Below are 14,701 nucleotides of genomic sequence, written 5' to 3'. Positions count from 1 at the left end.
GACGCCACGATCATTACCCTCTCCAAGAACAAAGGGGAGTGCAGCGACTGTAACAACTATAGAGGCATCTCCCTACTCAGAATTGTATGCAAAGTCTTTGCTCGGGTTATCCATGCCCGCCTACAGAGACTCGCCGATTGTGTCTCCCCAGAGTCACAGTGTGGTTTTCGAGCTGAACGGTCAAGGGTAGACATAGTCTTCTCCCTCCGTCAACTCCAGGAGAAATGCAGAGAACAGCAAATCCCCCTGTACGTCGCTGTCATAGATCTTTCCAAGGCATTTCATCTCGTCACCAGACAAGGGGTCTTCAGGATCCTTCCAAAGATCACCTGCCTACCAAGACTGCAGAGCATGATTGTGTCCTTCCACACCGACATGAAAGGCGTTGCACAATTCAACGGCACCATCTCTGAGCCCTTCAGCATCTGTAGCGAATTCAGTCAAGGCTTTATCCTCGCTTCCTCCCTCTTTAGGATTTTTTTTCGCAGATGCTGAAGTATGCCTTCATTTTACATGGGTTCAGCATCTCAACAGAAGGCATCTACCTGCATACTCAGTCATATGGCAGACTTTTCAATCTTGCCCGTCTCGAAGCCAAGACCAAATTTCGCAAAGCGCTCATCAGAGACATGCTGTTCGCCAATGACGCTGCTGTAGTAACTCACACTCAGTGAGATCTCCAGTCCCTAATGGATCATTTCTCCCAGGCCTCCAAAGACTTCAGACTAACACTCAGCCTCAAGAACCAAAATCCTGATACAAGGCACAGAGATACAGCTGTCCATCATTATAGATGACTACAAGCTCGATGTGGTCCATGAGTTCATCTACCTTGACTCAACCATCACCGTCAGCCTCGCTCTAGATGTGGAAATTGACAAGAGCATCAGGAAGGCAACCATGACTCTTCCTTGCTTCACGTCTCCTGTAGGACTACCACAAGCTGCCGGTCAAGACCAAGATTGCAGTGGACCATGCCTGGGTCATCAGCATACTACTCTTTGGCAGTGAAACATGGATCAGCCACGCCAGGCAAGACAAGAAACTACATACGTTTCACATGCGCAGCCTCTGGCGCATCCTGGGAATCTTCCGGCAGGACAAAATGGTTAATGCTGAGATCTTGTCTCGCAGCAGTCTACCCACTATCTACACTCTGCTCCGACAGCACTGTCTCAGATGGGTAGGCCACGTCCACCGAATGCAAGACGGCTGCATCCCGAAATACATTCTCTATGGCGAGTAGGTTGCAGGGGTAATAGCCACAGGATGACCGCAGCTACGCTACCGCAACAGGGACCTATTGGCCACCAACATGAACCCAGAGGCTTGCAAGAGCCTGGCAGATGACCACTCAAAGTGGGGAGAGGCCCTGACTCGGCATCCCAAACTGGGTGAAGCAAAGCAACAAATACAACTTTTTCGGACGTTTTTCGTGCTATATTTTTTGCAAGTTTTATCAGTTAAGTTGTGTGCGTGCATCCACTTGTACGTAAGTTTCCTCTCAGCTGTCAAATGTTTACCTCCTCCTCTATCCCCCACAATGCCTTTTGCTTGTCACTCACCCTTCTCTTTGCATAGTCTCCCAATGCCAAAGTTAAGTGAAAATAATTTTATCATTCTTTTCATTACGCATTTTGAATGCTTAATTTTGGCTGAGGGGGTAGGGGGTCAGGGGGCTTGGAACGGATATAAAAAGCACTTCTACTTACGAAAAATTACAAAACTTCTGTAATTAATTAATTTTGTAAGTAGAGGTACTACTGTAATAGGATGGGTGCGAGGTTTTCACTTTTCTCTTGGTTGGACTCCTTTAGTTTGGTTAGTTCCTTTTATGACTTTCATCAATGGGGCCCAGGGTTGGTGTTTGGGGTGCTGTGGAACACCATTTGCATAGACCTAGTCCCCGTTCAGTGTGTTGTGCTGCTGCAGTGGGGTTTTGACTCGTTTTTTCATTTTTTTCCTCCCCTCACTTTGTCTGGCATTGGCACTTGTGTTCGTCTGGGGACACGAGACCACGCTGGTGTGGGGGTGTAGCTGGCCGTTTGCCTTGTGGTTGTCTTGGGCGCTGCACCTAAATCCTATAAAGACTCAAAGCACGCAAATACTTTAGAACTATCTGTTTTTGTTCAGAAAAATCATAGAACTACTTCCACAAAGCAAAAAACTCATTTCAAAAGTACACAATTAAATCTCAAGAATAAATCTAAAACACTGCAGCGATGGGGACAGTTGGTATAGGGGTGTTGATTTGGGACATATTTTATGGTTTCACTCACCCCGTTCACTCAGGATTGGCTTCGCTGGGGCTCCGCACAATGTGGGCTGTGGCTCGAAGCGCGTCAAGTGGTTTGCCATGTGGGGGCCTCCTTTGCGCGGTATGGTCTTGCTGGGGCAGCTCGTCATTGATTTTGGGAAGTAGGTGATGGTGACAGCGGAGTGGGTCTCACTGGGTGGGCGAAAATTATGGGGTTTGTGGGGCGGTAGTCCGGTGCCTTTGCCCTTCTCCTTGGGGCTAGTTGGGTGCTACAGTCGGGGTCGGGACCTTCCTGGGTGGTCGGTGGCGTCTCCCTCCCTGGTTAGATCCCCTGCTGGATGGGCTCATTAACTCCCCCCTCCCCCTATGCACCCATAAAGTTGTACAGCAAAACTGTTCCAGCGCAATGGCCCCAGTATGCAAGGCCATGGAACGTAACAGGACAGGTTTTTAAAAAATAAAATAAAAATAAAGATATGTACTTCACCACATTTTTTTATTTTGGGGTCCATGTAGATTGGCACTTCGTCTGTGGTGTATCCGGCAGCCATGTTTGCTCCTCAAGTGGCTGCCAGAGACATACCTGTGGCTGAATTCAACATGGAAGACACACCAGCCACAATGCGTTTCAAGTGGGTTGTTTTCTTGTTTTTATTATTTTGAGATTAGAATTAATTCTTTATGGTATTGATGACTTTTTGTTTTGTGTGTTTTAGGTTTCACTTTCATGGCCCCTGTGGAACAACTTTGCCCCCTGCCTTAAGTCCCCATGCATCTGAAATACAATGAAAACCCTACACAGAAATTACTTGTTATTGGTGGATGATTAGTGGAGAAAACATCTATAATAGTTAGTAACTATGTTTTGCTAGTGTCACATGCGAAGATAAGCACTGAAAAATAAAATAAAATAAGCCTCCACCATGTTTGAAAACGCTACAATGCAGGTTCCTTAAATCTATGTTTGAAATAAAAAGTATATTTCTTTCTGTTTAGTCTAATTAGGTTACTGCTTTAGTTACATGGGGAATGCAAAATTTTTTTAAAAAGTAATTGCAATTTTGTGTCATTCTCCAACACTGCAAACAATTCCCAACATTTTTTTTTAAATCTGACCTCACCAAGGAGCCCCGAAAGGGACATTGGAAAAAAAAAATGGTTTCTCATTGTAATGAGTCATTACAATGAGAAACCAGTTCGGGTTTTTTTTCAATGTCTGCTTAGGGGCTCGGTAGTTTTCCGACACTTTCTCATTGAAATGAGTAATTATTCATGTGTAAGTTACTCATTGTAATGACTAAGTTACTCATTTCAATTACAATGAGAAACCAGTTAGTTTTTTTTTCCTTAATGTCCCTTTAGGGGCTCTGTACCTCTCTGCTCAAACCTGCAAATTATCATCTTGATTTTGGCAGATTTTTTTTCTTGATTCCTGATCATAATATCCAATGTCTCTTGCAATTAACCGGTATCAAATCTATGGCAGTAGGGGGCAATGTTAACCCACTGCTTTACGAATCCCATGATTATGATGTATTCTATTTGTGCATGTATTAGTCAATTGTGTTTGCGATTTGATGAAGACTACTTTTTAAAAAATAATCTCATCAATGTAAAACTTGTCTTTTTGGAATGCTCTATAGGATGTGCTCTGCTTCGGTTGAAGATAAGGTTGTGCATGACATTTCCCTGTCGAGCTGCATACCCCCCCCCCCCAACTTTCTTCATCATCTTAAACACGTTCACACGCTTAACACTACAGACTGAGGAGAGGATTCTGTCCATGATTATATTTAGGAGCATCTCCTTCCAGCTTATTAGCCATAGGCAGATATGAGTTCTCATCTGTGTCTCAGCTCGTCGCCATATCTTCTCTCTTTCTCTGGTACACTCCTTGCATCATGACTTCTCTCCACTCTCATCTTTAGAACGGGCTTGTTGTTGAGACACCATGTTATTGCCTCCCTCCTGTGCATTGCCTTCATCAACTGCTCATTAGAGAGAGGATGATGGTCCGGTGGTCCCTTATGACTGTGCTCCAAAAATAACGGCCAATTTCCCACCTGTTCAGCAATGACTTCATGCCAATGTGAGCTGTATTGGCCGGATTACAAGAGCTGTCAAAGTGACACAAGAATGGAAGAACACAATAGAAAAGCAATTCTAGGGCAGGTACAAGGTTATGTTAGAGCATGTGTTAGAAAATGCTGGTGACCTACATCTTCTATGAGGAAGTTGTTAGTGTATTTCCTTGCTTCAATTAGAATTTGAGCTGATTTGAACTATGTAGTATGGTGGTTCTGAATGCATTTTTTTTTAGTCTATTTCACTGTGCCTTTAAAAAAAAAACAAGTAGAGTAAAACTTAGATGCTTTTCCTTAAAGGCTTTATACGTTACATAGTTGTACATAAATTCCCAAATTACAATTGAACATCAGTAAGTAATTTTTCCCTATTACTTAATTATGTGATTGTGTGACGAATTTGTTGACCATCTGCCTCACAATTCCGAAACAGACAGATTAGGTTAATTGAAGACACTAAATTAGCCATAGGTATGAATGTGTGCACCATTGGTTATTTATGTGCCCTGCGATTGGCTGGTAATCATTTCAGGGTGTATTGAGCTCATGCACCTATGTCATAAAATCACGTGACATCGCCATATTGCCAGTCAAACAAAGCACTATTGCAAGTTAATTTCGTTGAGACAAAACAAAAAGTATGTCTTATACCACGACATCCAGAGTTTTGTCCGATACCGTTAAAAAGCTCATAATAAACGACACTTGGCATAGAGGATCCATATTTAATGCTGAAGTTGATGATTTCGCCGACAAGAGATTGGACTGTTCATTAGCTTCTGGTTGTCTTGGACAACGAGACATACACATGTATCTGGTGAGTAAGTCATCGAGATTTACACAGAAAAGTTTGAAAGTGTATAAAAATCTAAAAGCATACAAATACTTCGTTGCTGGATCTGTTCTCAATCAGGATTAAATCCCACGCAGTGATGGACCCACTGAGATTTTTTCAATACAAATACCAAGATTTAAATAAATGACCCCTGGTTTTACACAGACTTGCATTCATTAACTTATTCTTCTGAGTCATCTCCTCCGTACACAGAAGCGTATTGCGGCCACGTTAACCTCCGTAAGCCTCTCTGCGACAGTTTATTTATTTATTCAAATGAGTCAATTTGGCATTATAAATACTTCTTGGTAATTTGAGATTGAGAAGAATAATTTCTATCGGAAATGAAGTGATCGGTACACAGGTGTGTATTTGGTTCAGCACCATCCATCACTAATTGCCGAAATCCGTCGACCTTTTCTGGTCTTTCCAGCTGGTATTCTATAGAGTGATCTCTTTGAAGATCTGTCTCGTCTGTTGTGACAACCTACAGCACAACCGGTCTCGGGCATTCTGAATATTCTACTCCGGTTGAATGTCTCCCACAATGTCGAGCAGCTCTGTTTGACCGGCAATATGGCGCTGTGAAAATGGTGACGTCATGTGCATGAGCTCTATAATGGTTGTATTATGTATACAATTAATACAGTAGTGTGAATGTTGGCCTCACAGTTCTGAGGACCGGGGATCAAATCCTGGCCCCGCCACTGTGGAGTTCTCTGTATTAGTATTAGTTATGTATTTTGTAGACTATCGCACAATTCGTCACTCTTAACTGCTCCCTTCACACAATTGTCATTGCACTAGACTATAAAGGGAACCGCGAACGAGTAAGGGCGCTCTCCAACCTTATCATAATGTGGGGTGTTGACACATTCTTACTGTTCAAAATTAAGTGGTCTTTGCATCTTGCACATCTGTGACGCTTATAAAGAATAGGTGTTTAATCAGGGTATAAAGACACACACACACCCTCACGCACACGCATGGAGTCACACGCATACACACTCACGGCAGGTTTTAACAGAATTAAGATGACTGAAGCTGGTGCTCTTCCCCAATCACCACAGATTAGGTTTTTGGAGTGAAAATCCTCCAGGGAAGCACTAATCCCTGACCGTAAGAAAAGCTTTTTCATTCTAGCTCTCTGATGCCTCTTGCTCCATCACTCTATTTATAGCCCTGTTCAGCTTCTCTGCATGTTATGGTTTACTGTCTACATTTCAGAGTCCCCTCTTTAGATTTAATGCCCTCATCGCCTCGTTTCTCATGGTTATCAAATTCAAGAATTGAAAGTCAAATTGATCAGCTTTCATGGTTAAAGTAGGGGATGGAGTGGACCGATTGAGAGATTTTATCAACAATAGCTAGCCAGATTGAGTTAAAGAACGTAGGAACAAAGGAGAAATTAAAGTGAAAGGAACTTTCAAGTGTATGTGATGTGTATGTGATGGGAAAGCTGTTTTTTTACAAACAAATTATCACTGAACAAAGAACAAAGGAAAATAGACTTGGTACGTTTACTACATTATACTCAATTTTAAAATTGCACTCACAGATCAATCATCATATTGAAATTATTCTCTATTGTTGTGTTGGATTAGTTGTTGTATTATATGAATTTACCTTGTTTGGTCCCCATCAAGCAGTCTTCGGAAACTCCTAAATCTAAAAATTAGAACATGAGTTGATATTCTCACATTTAACATCAAATACCTACTACATTTTAAGTATTGTTCTGATGTGACCAGTTTGCCCCCTAAAACTCTTGTCTAGTTACTTCTTATTTTCCTTTCGGCTTGTCCCATTAGGGGTTGGCACAGCGTGTCATCTTTTTCCATCTAAGCCTATCTCGTGCATCTTCCTCTAACACCCACTGTCCTCATGTCTTCCCTCACATCATCCATCAACCTTTTCTTTGGTCTTCCTATCGCTCTTTTGCCTGGCAGCTCCATCCTCAGCACCCTACTCCCAATGTACTCACTCTCTCACCTATGGTCATGTCCAAACCATCGAAATCTGCTCTCTCGAAGCTTGTCTCCAAAACATCCAACTTTGGCTGTCCCTCTAATTAGTTCATTTGTAGTCATATCCAACCTGCTCACTCCTAGTGAGAACCTCAACATCTTCATTTCTGCCACCTCCAGTTCTGCAGGACATTTCTCATTTGTTGAGATATAAATCATGCATCCTCAAAGGTGTAGCATAACAAGATTCTGATTCGACATAATTATGTATGAATATTGCCCAGGTGTGCCTCAGGCTTGCCACAATAAAAGGCCTTTCTCATATGTGTAGTTTTATAACACTGCACAATGTCACAGATATCAAAGGTTCTGAGAGAGCGTGCAATGGCCATGCTGACCGCACAAATGTCGACCAGAGCTTTTGTCCATGAATTGAATGTTCATTTCTCTTCCAAAAGCTGTCTCCATAGGTGACATAAGTCTGGACCTTTACTAGGCCAGTCCAAAACCTTAATTTTATTTTCTAGCCAATCAGAAATGAACCTGCTGGTGTGTTTTGGATCATTATCCTGCTGCAGAACCCAAGGGTGTTTCAGCTTGAGGTCATAAACTGATTGCTCAACATTGTCATTCACGATTTTCTTTTAAATAGCAGAATTCATGGTTCCATTAATCAGAATAAGTTGTCCAAAAGCAGCCCAAGACCATCACATTACCACCACCATGTTTTACTGTTATGATGTTCTTTTTCTGAAATGGTGTGATACATTTAAGCCAGACACACGTTCCAAAAAGCTCAACTTTCTTCTCGTCAGTGCGTATAATATTCTCTCAAAGTCTTGGGAATCATTCAAATGTTTTTTTTACAAAATTAAGACAAAACTTAATGTTCTTTTTGGTCAGCAATGCTTTTGGCGTTGGAACTCTGCCATGAAGGCCAATTCCTCTTGTTGTTTCATAAACAGTGATCATAACCAAGGCAAGGGAGGCCTGCAGTTCTTTAGAAAATGTTCTAAGTTGCTTTGTGGTGTCCCTGATGTGTAATTGGTGTGTTCTTGGGATAATCTTTGAAGGCCACTCCTGGGAAGGTTCACCACTCCCCTCCATGATTTCTCCATGTGAAGACAATTGCTCTTGCTATGATTTGGATTAAGCTTCAGAAAGCCTTTCCAGACTGATAGATGTCAAATACCTTTTCTCAAAATGTCTGAAATTTCTTTGGATTGTGTCATCTTGTTCGCGATTTTTTCCTCTTTTGTTTGACTTGATTTTGTCGGGACAGATTCTGTTTAAATGATTTCTTGATTTAACAGGTCTGGAGGTAATCAGGATTGGGTGCGATCAGTGAAAATTGACCAAAAATTGTGTCCATGTCCATCTTCCAAGCTGCTTATCCTCATAAGGGTCACGGGCCTATCCCAGCTAACAACATGCGTAAAGTGGACTATACACTCAACTAGTCGCCAGTCAGTCGCAGGGCACATATAGACACCATCAATGAGTGGGGATCGATCCCATGCTGCCTTAGCCATAATTGGTGTTAGGGTAATTACTTTTTCACATAGGGCCAGGTAACTAAACATTTTTTTCTCATTAATAATTTAAATAATTTAAAAACTGTATTTTAAGTTCACTTTGGTCATACAGTATATCCATCCATCCATTTTCTTAGCCACTTATCCTCACAAGCGTCGCGGGAGTGCTGGAGCCTATCCCAGCTGTCAACGGGTAGGAGGCAGGGTACACCCTGAATTGGTTGCCAGCCAATTGCAGGGCACATGGAGACAAACAGTCACACTCACAATCACACCTAGACGCAACTTAGAGTGTCCAATTAATGTTGCATGTTTTTGGGATGTGGGAGGAAACCAGAGTGCCCGGAAAGCCCACGCAGGCACATGGACAACATGCAAACTCCATACAGGTGGGGCCGGGATGAACCCTGGACCTCAGAAATGTGAGGCCAACACTTTACAGCTGAGCGACCGTGCTGCTGGGTCATAGATGCGTCTAATTAAAATTTATGAAATGATCTTGAAAAAAATCAAGTGGGGTAAGAATGCAACAAACATTAATTTGAGAAGGGGTGCAATAGTTTTACAAGGTACTGGAAATGGAATAACCAGAACAGGAGGAAGAACCCAAAATGCTCGACGCACGAGACCTGGTACAGTTCAGGAAGCGTATTTATTTGATCCAAGGTTGGTACACAGGCAGGCAGTCCAAACAAATAACAGTGTCAGAATCAATAGGCGGAGAGGCAGGGTCATCAACTAGGCAGGGTTTCAGAGCATCAAAGACAAGGCCATGGAATTATGGGAACGTGACATGGAAGTACAAAGATATGGCAAGGACCAGACCGCACACGTGGCAATATATGTGGACGGTAATTAATAAGACGAGAAGCAGATGGGTGCAGGTGCGTACCAGGTCGAGGAAAGACAGACCCATGACAATACCCCATCTCCTAACAGCCAATCCCGGACAGCCCAGGGGCCTCAGGATGCATGGCGCGGAAGTCTCTAATGAGCGAGGGGTCGACAATGAACTGGGAAGGAATCAGCGACCACTCTTCGGGACCGTTGCCTTCCCAGTCAACCAGATACCGCATTCCCCTCCACCAGCGATGCTACACCAGGAGCTGGTGTATCGTGTAGACCGGACCCGCTTCCACCCCTTGGAGAAGGGATGACATACAGTCCTCTAAGTGCATCTTTAACCTGTGTTTCAATTTCCAAGGTGAAAAGTGAGACAAAACAAGCTTCGGGGAGGATAAGTGTGGGGTAGGATTCGGTTCTCTCCCAATCATGCACGCATGACAGCACATCGGGTTTCCCGTTCTTGGTTCCCAGCCGACAGGACATCAAGAAGCAAAACCCCGGGAAGAAGAGTACCCCCCTAGTGTGCCTGGCATTAAGCCTTTAGGCTGACCTGAGATATTCCAGGTTTTTGTGGTCGGTTAATACCAAGAACGGAACCTGAGCCCCCTCTAACCAATGGCTCCATTCTGACATAGCTGCCTTTATTGCTAAAAGTTCTCGGTCTCCAATAGCATAATTTCATTCTGCTGGAGTCAGTTTTTTAGATAAAAATGAGAAGCAGTGTAATCTCCCGGCCATGGGACTCGTCTGTGAGATGACCGCCCGTATCTCTGAAACCGAAGCAAACCTTGATGACAAACTGCTGATCGGGAATGGGCAAGGTGAGGACCGGAGCAAAGGTAAAGCTGGCCTTGAGCTTATGGAAGCCCGCCTGGCGTGGCGGGTTCCAATCAAAGGAACTCTGGGGCAAGGTTAGTGGATGTAATGGGGGTGCAACTGTACTGAAGTTTCGAATAAATTTCCGGTAGAAGTTGGCAAACTCAATAAACCACTACACGTCCTTGCAAGTAGTCGGAGTGAGCCAATGAAGAACGGCTTCAATCTTGGGGGGATCCATGTGAATCTCCCCCTCTGCTAAGAAAAAAAACCAAGAATGATACGGAGGTTTGGTGGAACTCACAGTTTTCCGCCTTGACATACAGGTCATGATGTAACAACTGCTGTAGCATAGCTTGAATGTGCCTGACATGGGATTTTTCATCTGGGGAGAAAATCAGGATTCGTCTAAGTACACAAAACACATATTGTTCAGTTTGTTACCTAATTTGCTGGATGGACTAATGCACAAAAAACAGGGACAAGAAATTGTCTTTCTGATCATGAGGATGTGAGAGACAGGCCAGTTACAGTCTTCAAACACGTTCTGAAACAGCGTACTCTTTCTTTATTGCCATAAACACACAAGGTCAAAAAAGAGATGAGAGCAAGCAAGTAAACAAATGCACATTATTTGATAACGATGTGTGTGCGTTGATGAAGTTGTTGTTGGCCACTTTTTGGAAGATTAGGAGTAGACACCTAATGCGCCTGTGTGTTGGGGCTTGTGCTGTGAACAAGACTCTTTGAAGCAAGGATGATACTTTGTCTGGCTGCATTCCTGTGAGCAAAGAATGTTGGAAACAAGGATGATACTTTGGCTTTGTTGCAAGTCCGTAATAAATCTTATTCTTTTCCTTTTTCTCTTGTCCTGTTAGGAGTCGCCAGAGTGTGTCATCTTTTTCCATCTAAGCCTATCTCGTGCATCTTCCTCTCTAACACCCATTGTCTTAATGTCAAGTCCATAATAAATATATTAACAACAATTCTAACATTTCCCTCCTGTTTATTATGTATTTGCACAAATTATTATACCATCTGGCAAGTTCTTCTAACAAAAGAAGGCTAGAAGTTTAGGAGCAGGGTTTAAATTATTTTACCATGGAATAGATGGGAAGAGAAATGGAGTAGGGGTTATTTTAAAGGAAGAGCTGGCTAAGAATGTCTTGGAGGTGAAAAGAGTATCAGATCGAGTAATGAGACTAACATTTGAAATTGAGGGTGTTATGTATAATGTCATTAGCGAATATGCCCCACAGGTAGGATGTGACCAAGAGTTGAAAGAGAAATTATGGAAGGAACTTGATGAAGTAGTTCTGAGCATCACAGACAGCGAGAGAGTTGTGAGTGGTGCAGATTGTAATGGACATATTGGTAAAGGAAATGGGCGATGAAGAAGTGATGGGTAACCACGGCATTCAGCAAAGGAACTTTGAGGGTCAGATAGTGGTGGACTTCGCAAAAAGGATGGAATTGGCAGTGGTGAACACTTATTTCCAGAAGAGACAGGAATATAGAGTGACCTACAAGAGCAGAGGTAGGACCACGCAGGTGGATTATATTTTGTGCAGACGATGTAATCTGAAGGAGGCTACTGATTGTAAGGTTGTGGTGGGAGAGAGTGTAACTCGACAGCATAGGATGGTGGTTTGAAGGATGACACTGGTAGCAGGTAGGAAGACTAAGAAGAAAAAAAGGTGGAGCAGAGAATCAGGTGGTGGAAGTTGAGGAAGGAAGAATGTTGTGTGGCCTTTCGGAAAGAGGTGAGACAGGCTCGAGATGGAAGACTGGAATACTATTGCCAAGGTACTCAGAGAGGCAGGCAGGAGAGTACTTGGGGTGCCTTCTGGTAGGAAAGGGGAGAAGGAGACATGGCGGTATAACCCGAAAATACAGGAAGTCATACAAGGAAAGGGTTAAAATGAGAGTGAAGGAAGAGTAGAAAAGGCAAGAGTCAATGACCAGGAAGTGACAATGATGAGTAAGGGGGGAGTTAGAAAGGCACTAATGCAGCCTAACCCCAAACCAGTGCAATCTGTAGGCCAGTCCCAAGCCCGGATAAATGCAGAGAGTTGTGTCAGGAATGGCATCCGGCGTAAAAACTGTGCCAAACAAAGATGAGCGTTCATCTAAAGAATCCCATACCGGATCGGTCGTGGCCCAGGTTAACAATGCCCGGCCCCGGCACTGCTAACCTGCAGGGCTTCAGTGCAAATTCAGCTCTTGTGGGTCGAAGACAAAGAAGAGGAGGAAACCGGCTCCATCGTCAGAAGAAAAAGAGGAATGCACACAGCCTACAACTGAGTGTAGGGACTTTGAATGTTGGGACTATGACAGGAAAAGATCAGTAGTTGGTTGACATGATGATTAGGAGAAAGGTTGATATTCTGTGCATCCAAGAGAGCAGGTGGAAAGGTAGTAACGCTACAAGTTTAGGAGCAGGGTTTAATTTTTTTTTCCATGAAGTTGATGGGAAGAGAAATGGAGTAGGGGTTATTTTAAAGGAAGAGCTGGCTAAGAATGTCTTGGAGGTGAAAAGAGTATCAGATCGAATGATGAGACTAAAATTTGAAATTGAGGGTGTTATGTATAATGTGGTTAGTCTGGCCCCATAGCTCAGTAGTTAGAACACTGGTTTGGAAAACCAGGGGTTGTGGGTTCGTATCCCACTGGGGCCTACACTCCCTGAGAAGGGTTGCGTCAGGAAGGGCATCCGGCGTAAAAATATTGCCAAACATATATATGTGTTCATCTGAGATGATACGCTGTGGCGACCCCGAAAGGGACAAGCCGAAAGAAACACACACTATGTATAATGTGGTTAGTGGCTATGCCCAAGAGGTAGGATGTGACCTAGAGTTGAAAGAGAAATTCTGGAAGGAACTAGATGAAGTAGTTCTGAGCATCCCAGACAGCGAGAGAGTTGTGATTGGTGCAGATTGTAATGGACATATTGGTAAAGGAAACAGGGGCAAAGAAGAAGTGATGGGTAAGTACGGCATCCAGGAAAGGAACTTTGAGGGACAGATGGTGGTGGACTTTGCAAAAAGGATGGAGATGGCTGTAGTGAACACTTATTTCCAGAAGTTGGAGGAACATATAGTGACCTACAAGAGCGGAGGTAGAAGCATGCAGTTGGATTATATTTTGTCCAGATGATGGAGATTACTGACTGTAAAGTAGTGGTAGGGGAGAGTGTAGCTCAACAGCAAAGGATGGTGGTGTGTAGGATGACTCTGGTGGTGGGTAGGAAGATGAAGAAGACAAAGGTAAGAGCAGAGAACCATCTGGTGGAAGCTGAGAAAGGAAGAATGTTGTGTAGCCTTTCGGAAAGAGGTGAGACAGGCTCTCGATGGACAGCAGAAGCTCCCGGAAGACTGGACTACGACAGCCAAGGTAATCAGAGAGACAGGCAGGAGAGTACTTGGTGTGTCTTTTGGTCGGAAAGGGGAGAAGGACGCTTGGTAGTGGAACCCCAGAATATCATACAAGGAAAGAGATTAGTGAAGAAGAAGTGGGACACTGAGAGGACTGAGAAGAGGTGAAAGGAGTACATTGAGATGCGACATAGGGCAAAGGTAGAGGTGGCAAAGGCTAAACAAGAGGGATATGAAGACATGTACACCAGGTTGGACACGAAAGAAGGAGAAAAGGATCTCTACAGGTTGGCGACCCCTAACGGGGCAAGCCGAAAGGAAAAGAAGAAGAAGAGAAGAAGTTAGAAAGGCACTGAACAGAATGATAAATGGAAAGAGTTATGGAAGCTATATGGAGAGGTGGCTCTGGAGTTTTTGACAAACTTATTCAATGGAATACTGGCGTGAGAGAAGATGCCAGAAGAATGGAGGAAAAGTGTGGTAGTCCCCATTTTTTAGAACAAAGGCGATGTTCAGAGCTGTGGAAACTTCAGAGGAATAAAGATGATGAGCCATACAATGAAGTTATGGGAAAGAGTAGTATCTGCGAGCAATAGTATGGTTTCATGCCTAGAAAGAGTACCATAGATGCATTATTTGCCTTGAGGATGCTCGTGGAAAAGTACAGAGAAGGTCAGAAGGAGCTACATTGTGTCTTTGTAGACCAAGAGAAAGCCTATGACAGAGTACCAAGAGAGGATAGGATTAGAAATGAGGTCATCCGAGGGACAGCCAAAGTTGGATGTTTTGGAGACAAGGTAAGAGAGAGCAAGCTTACATGGTTTGGACATGTTCAGAGGCAAGAAAGTGAGTATATTGGTCGAAGGGTGCTTAGAATGGAGCAGCCAGGGAAAAGAGCGAGAGGAAGACCAAAGAAAAGGTTTATGAATTTTGTGAAGTAGGACATGAGGACAGTAATGCAGCCCTCTGGGGGCACAAACCAGT

At 43.5% G+C, this 14,701-nt stretch overlaps 1 protein-coding gene and 1 non-coding gene across 7 annotated transcripts in view; both read left to right on the top strand.

Moving 5' to 3' along the window:
• The window catches only part of sirt5 (sirtuin 5), a 40,050-nt gene extending 32,528 nt beyond the window's left edge, over positions 1–7,522 (top strand). For 5 of the 6 annotated variants that reach the window (XM_061825059.1, XM_061825055.1, XM_061825056.1 and 2 more), the window contains 2 exons: positions 2,774–2,889; positions 2,974–7,522. In XM_061825059.1, the coding sequence (XP_061681043.1) occupies positions 2,774–2,889; positions 2,974–3,046 (189 nt within the window). In that variant the 3' untranslated portion in view covers positions 3,047–7,522. The remainder of the gene's footprint in view (positions 1–2,773; positions 2,890–2,973) is intronic. The other variant, XM_061825054.1, reaches the window with a different exon arrangement.
• Positions 7,523–12,945: 5,423 nt separating this feature from the next.
• Positions 12,946–13,018, top strand: trnas-gga (transfer RNA serine (anticodon GGA)). The gene has a single exon. It is a non-coding gene; the product is annotated as a tRNA-Ser (tRNA).
• The last annotated feature ends 1,683 nt before the right edge of the window (positions 13,019–14,701 follow it).

The sequence above is a fragment of the Syngnathoides biaculeatus genome, chromosome 7 (genome assembly GCF_019802595.1).
Source record: "Syngnathoides biaculeatus isolate LvHL_M chromosome 7, ASM1980259v1, whole genome shotgun sequence".
Taxonomy (NCBI): domain Eukaryota; kingdom Metazoa; phylum Chordata; class Actinopteri; order Syngnathiformes; family Syngnathidae; genus Syngnathoides; species Syngnathoides biaculeatus.
Note: the sequence above shows the minus strand (reverse complement) of the source record. Positions and strands in the feature narration are given on the sequence as shown.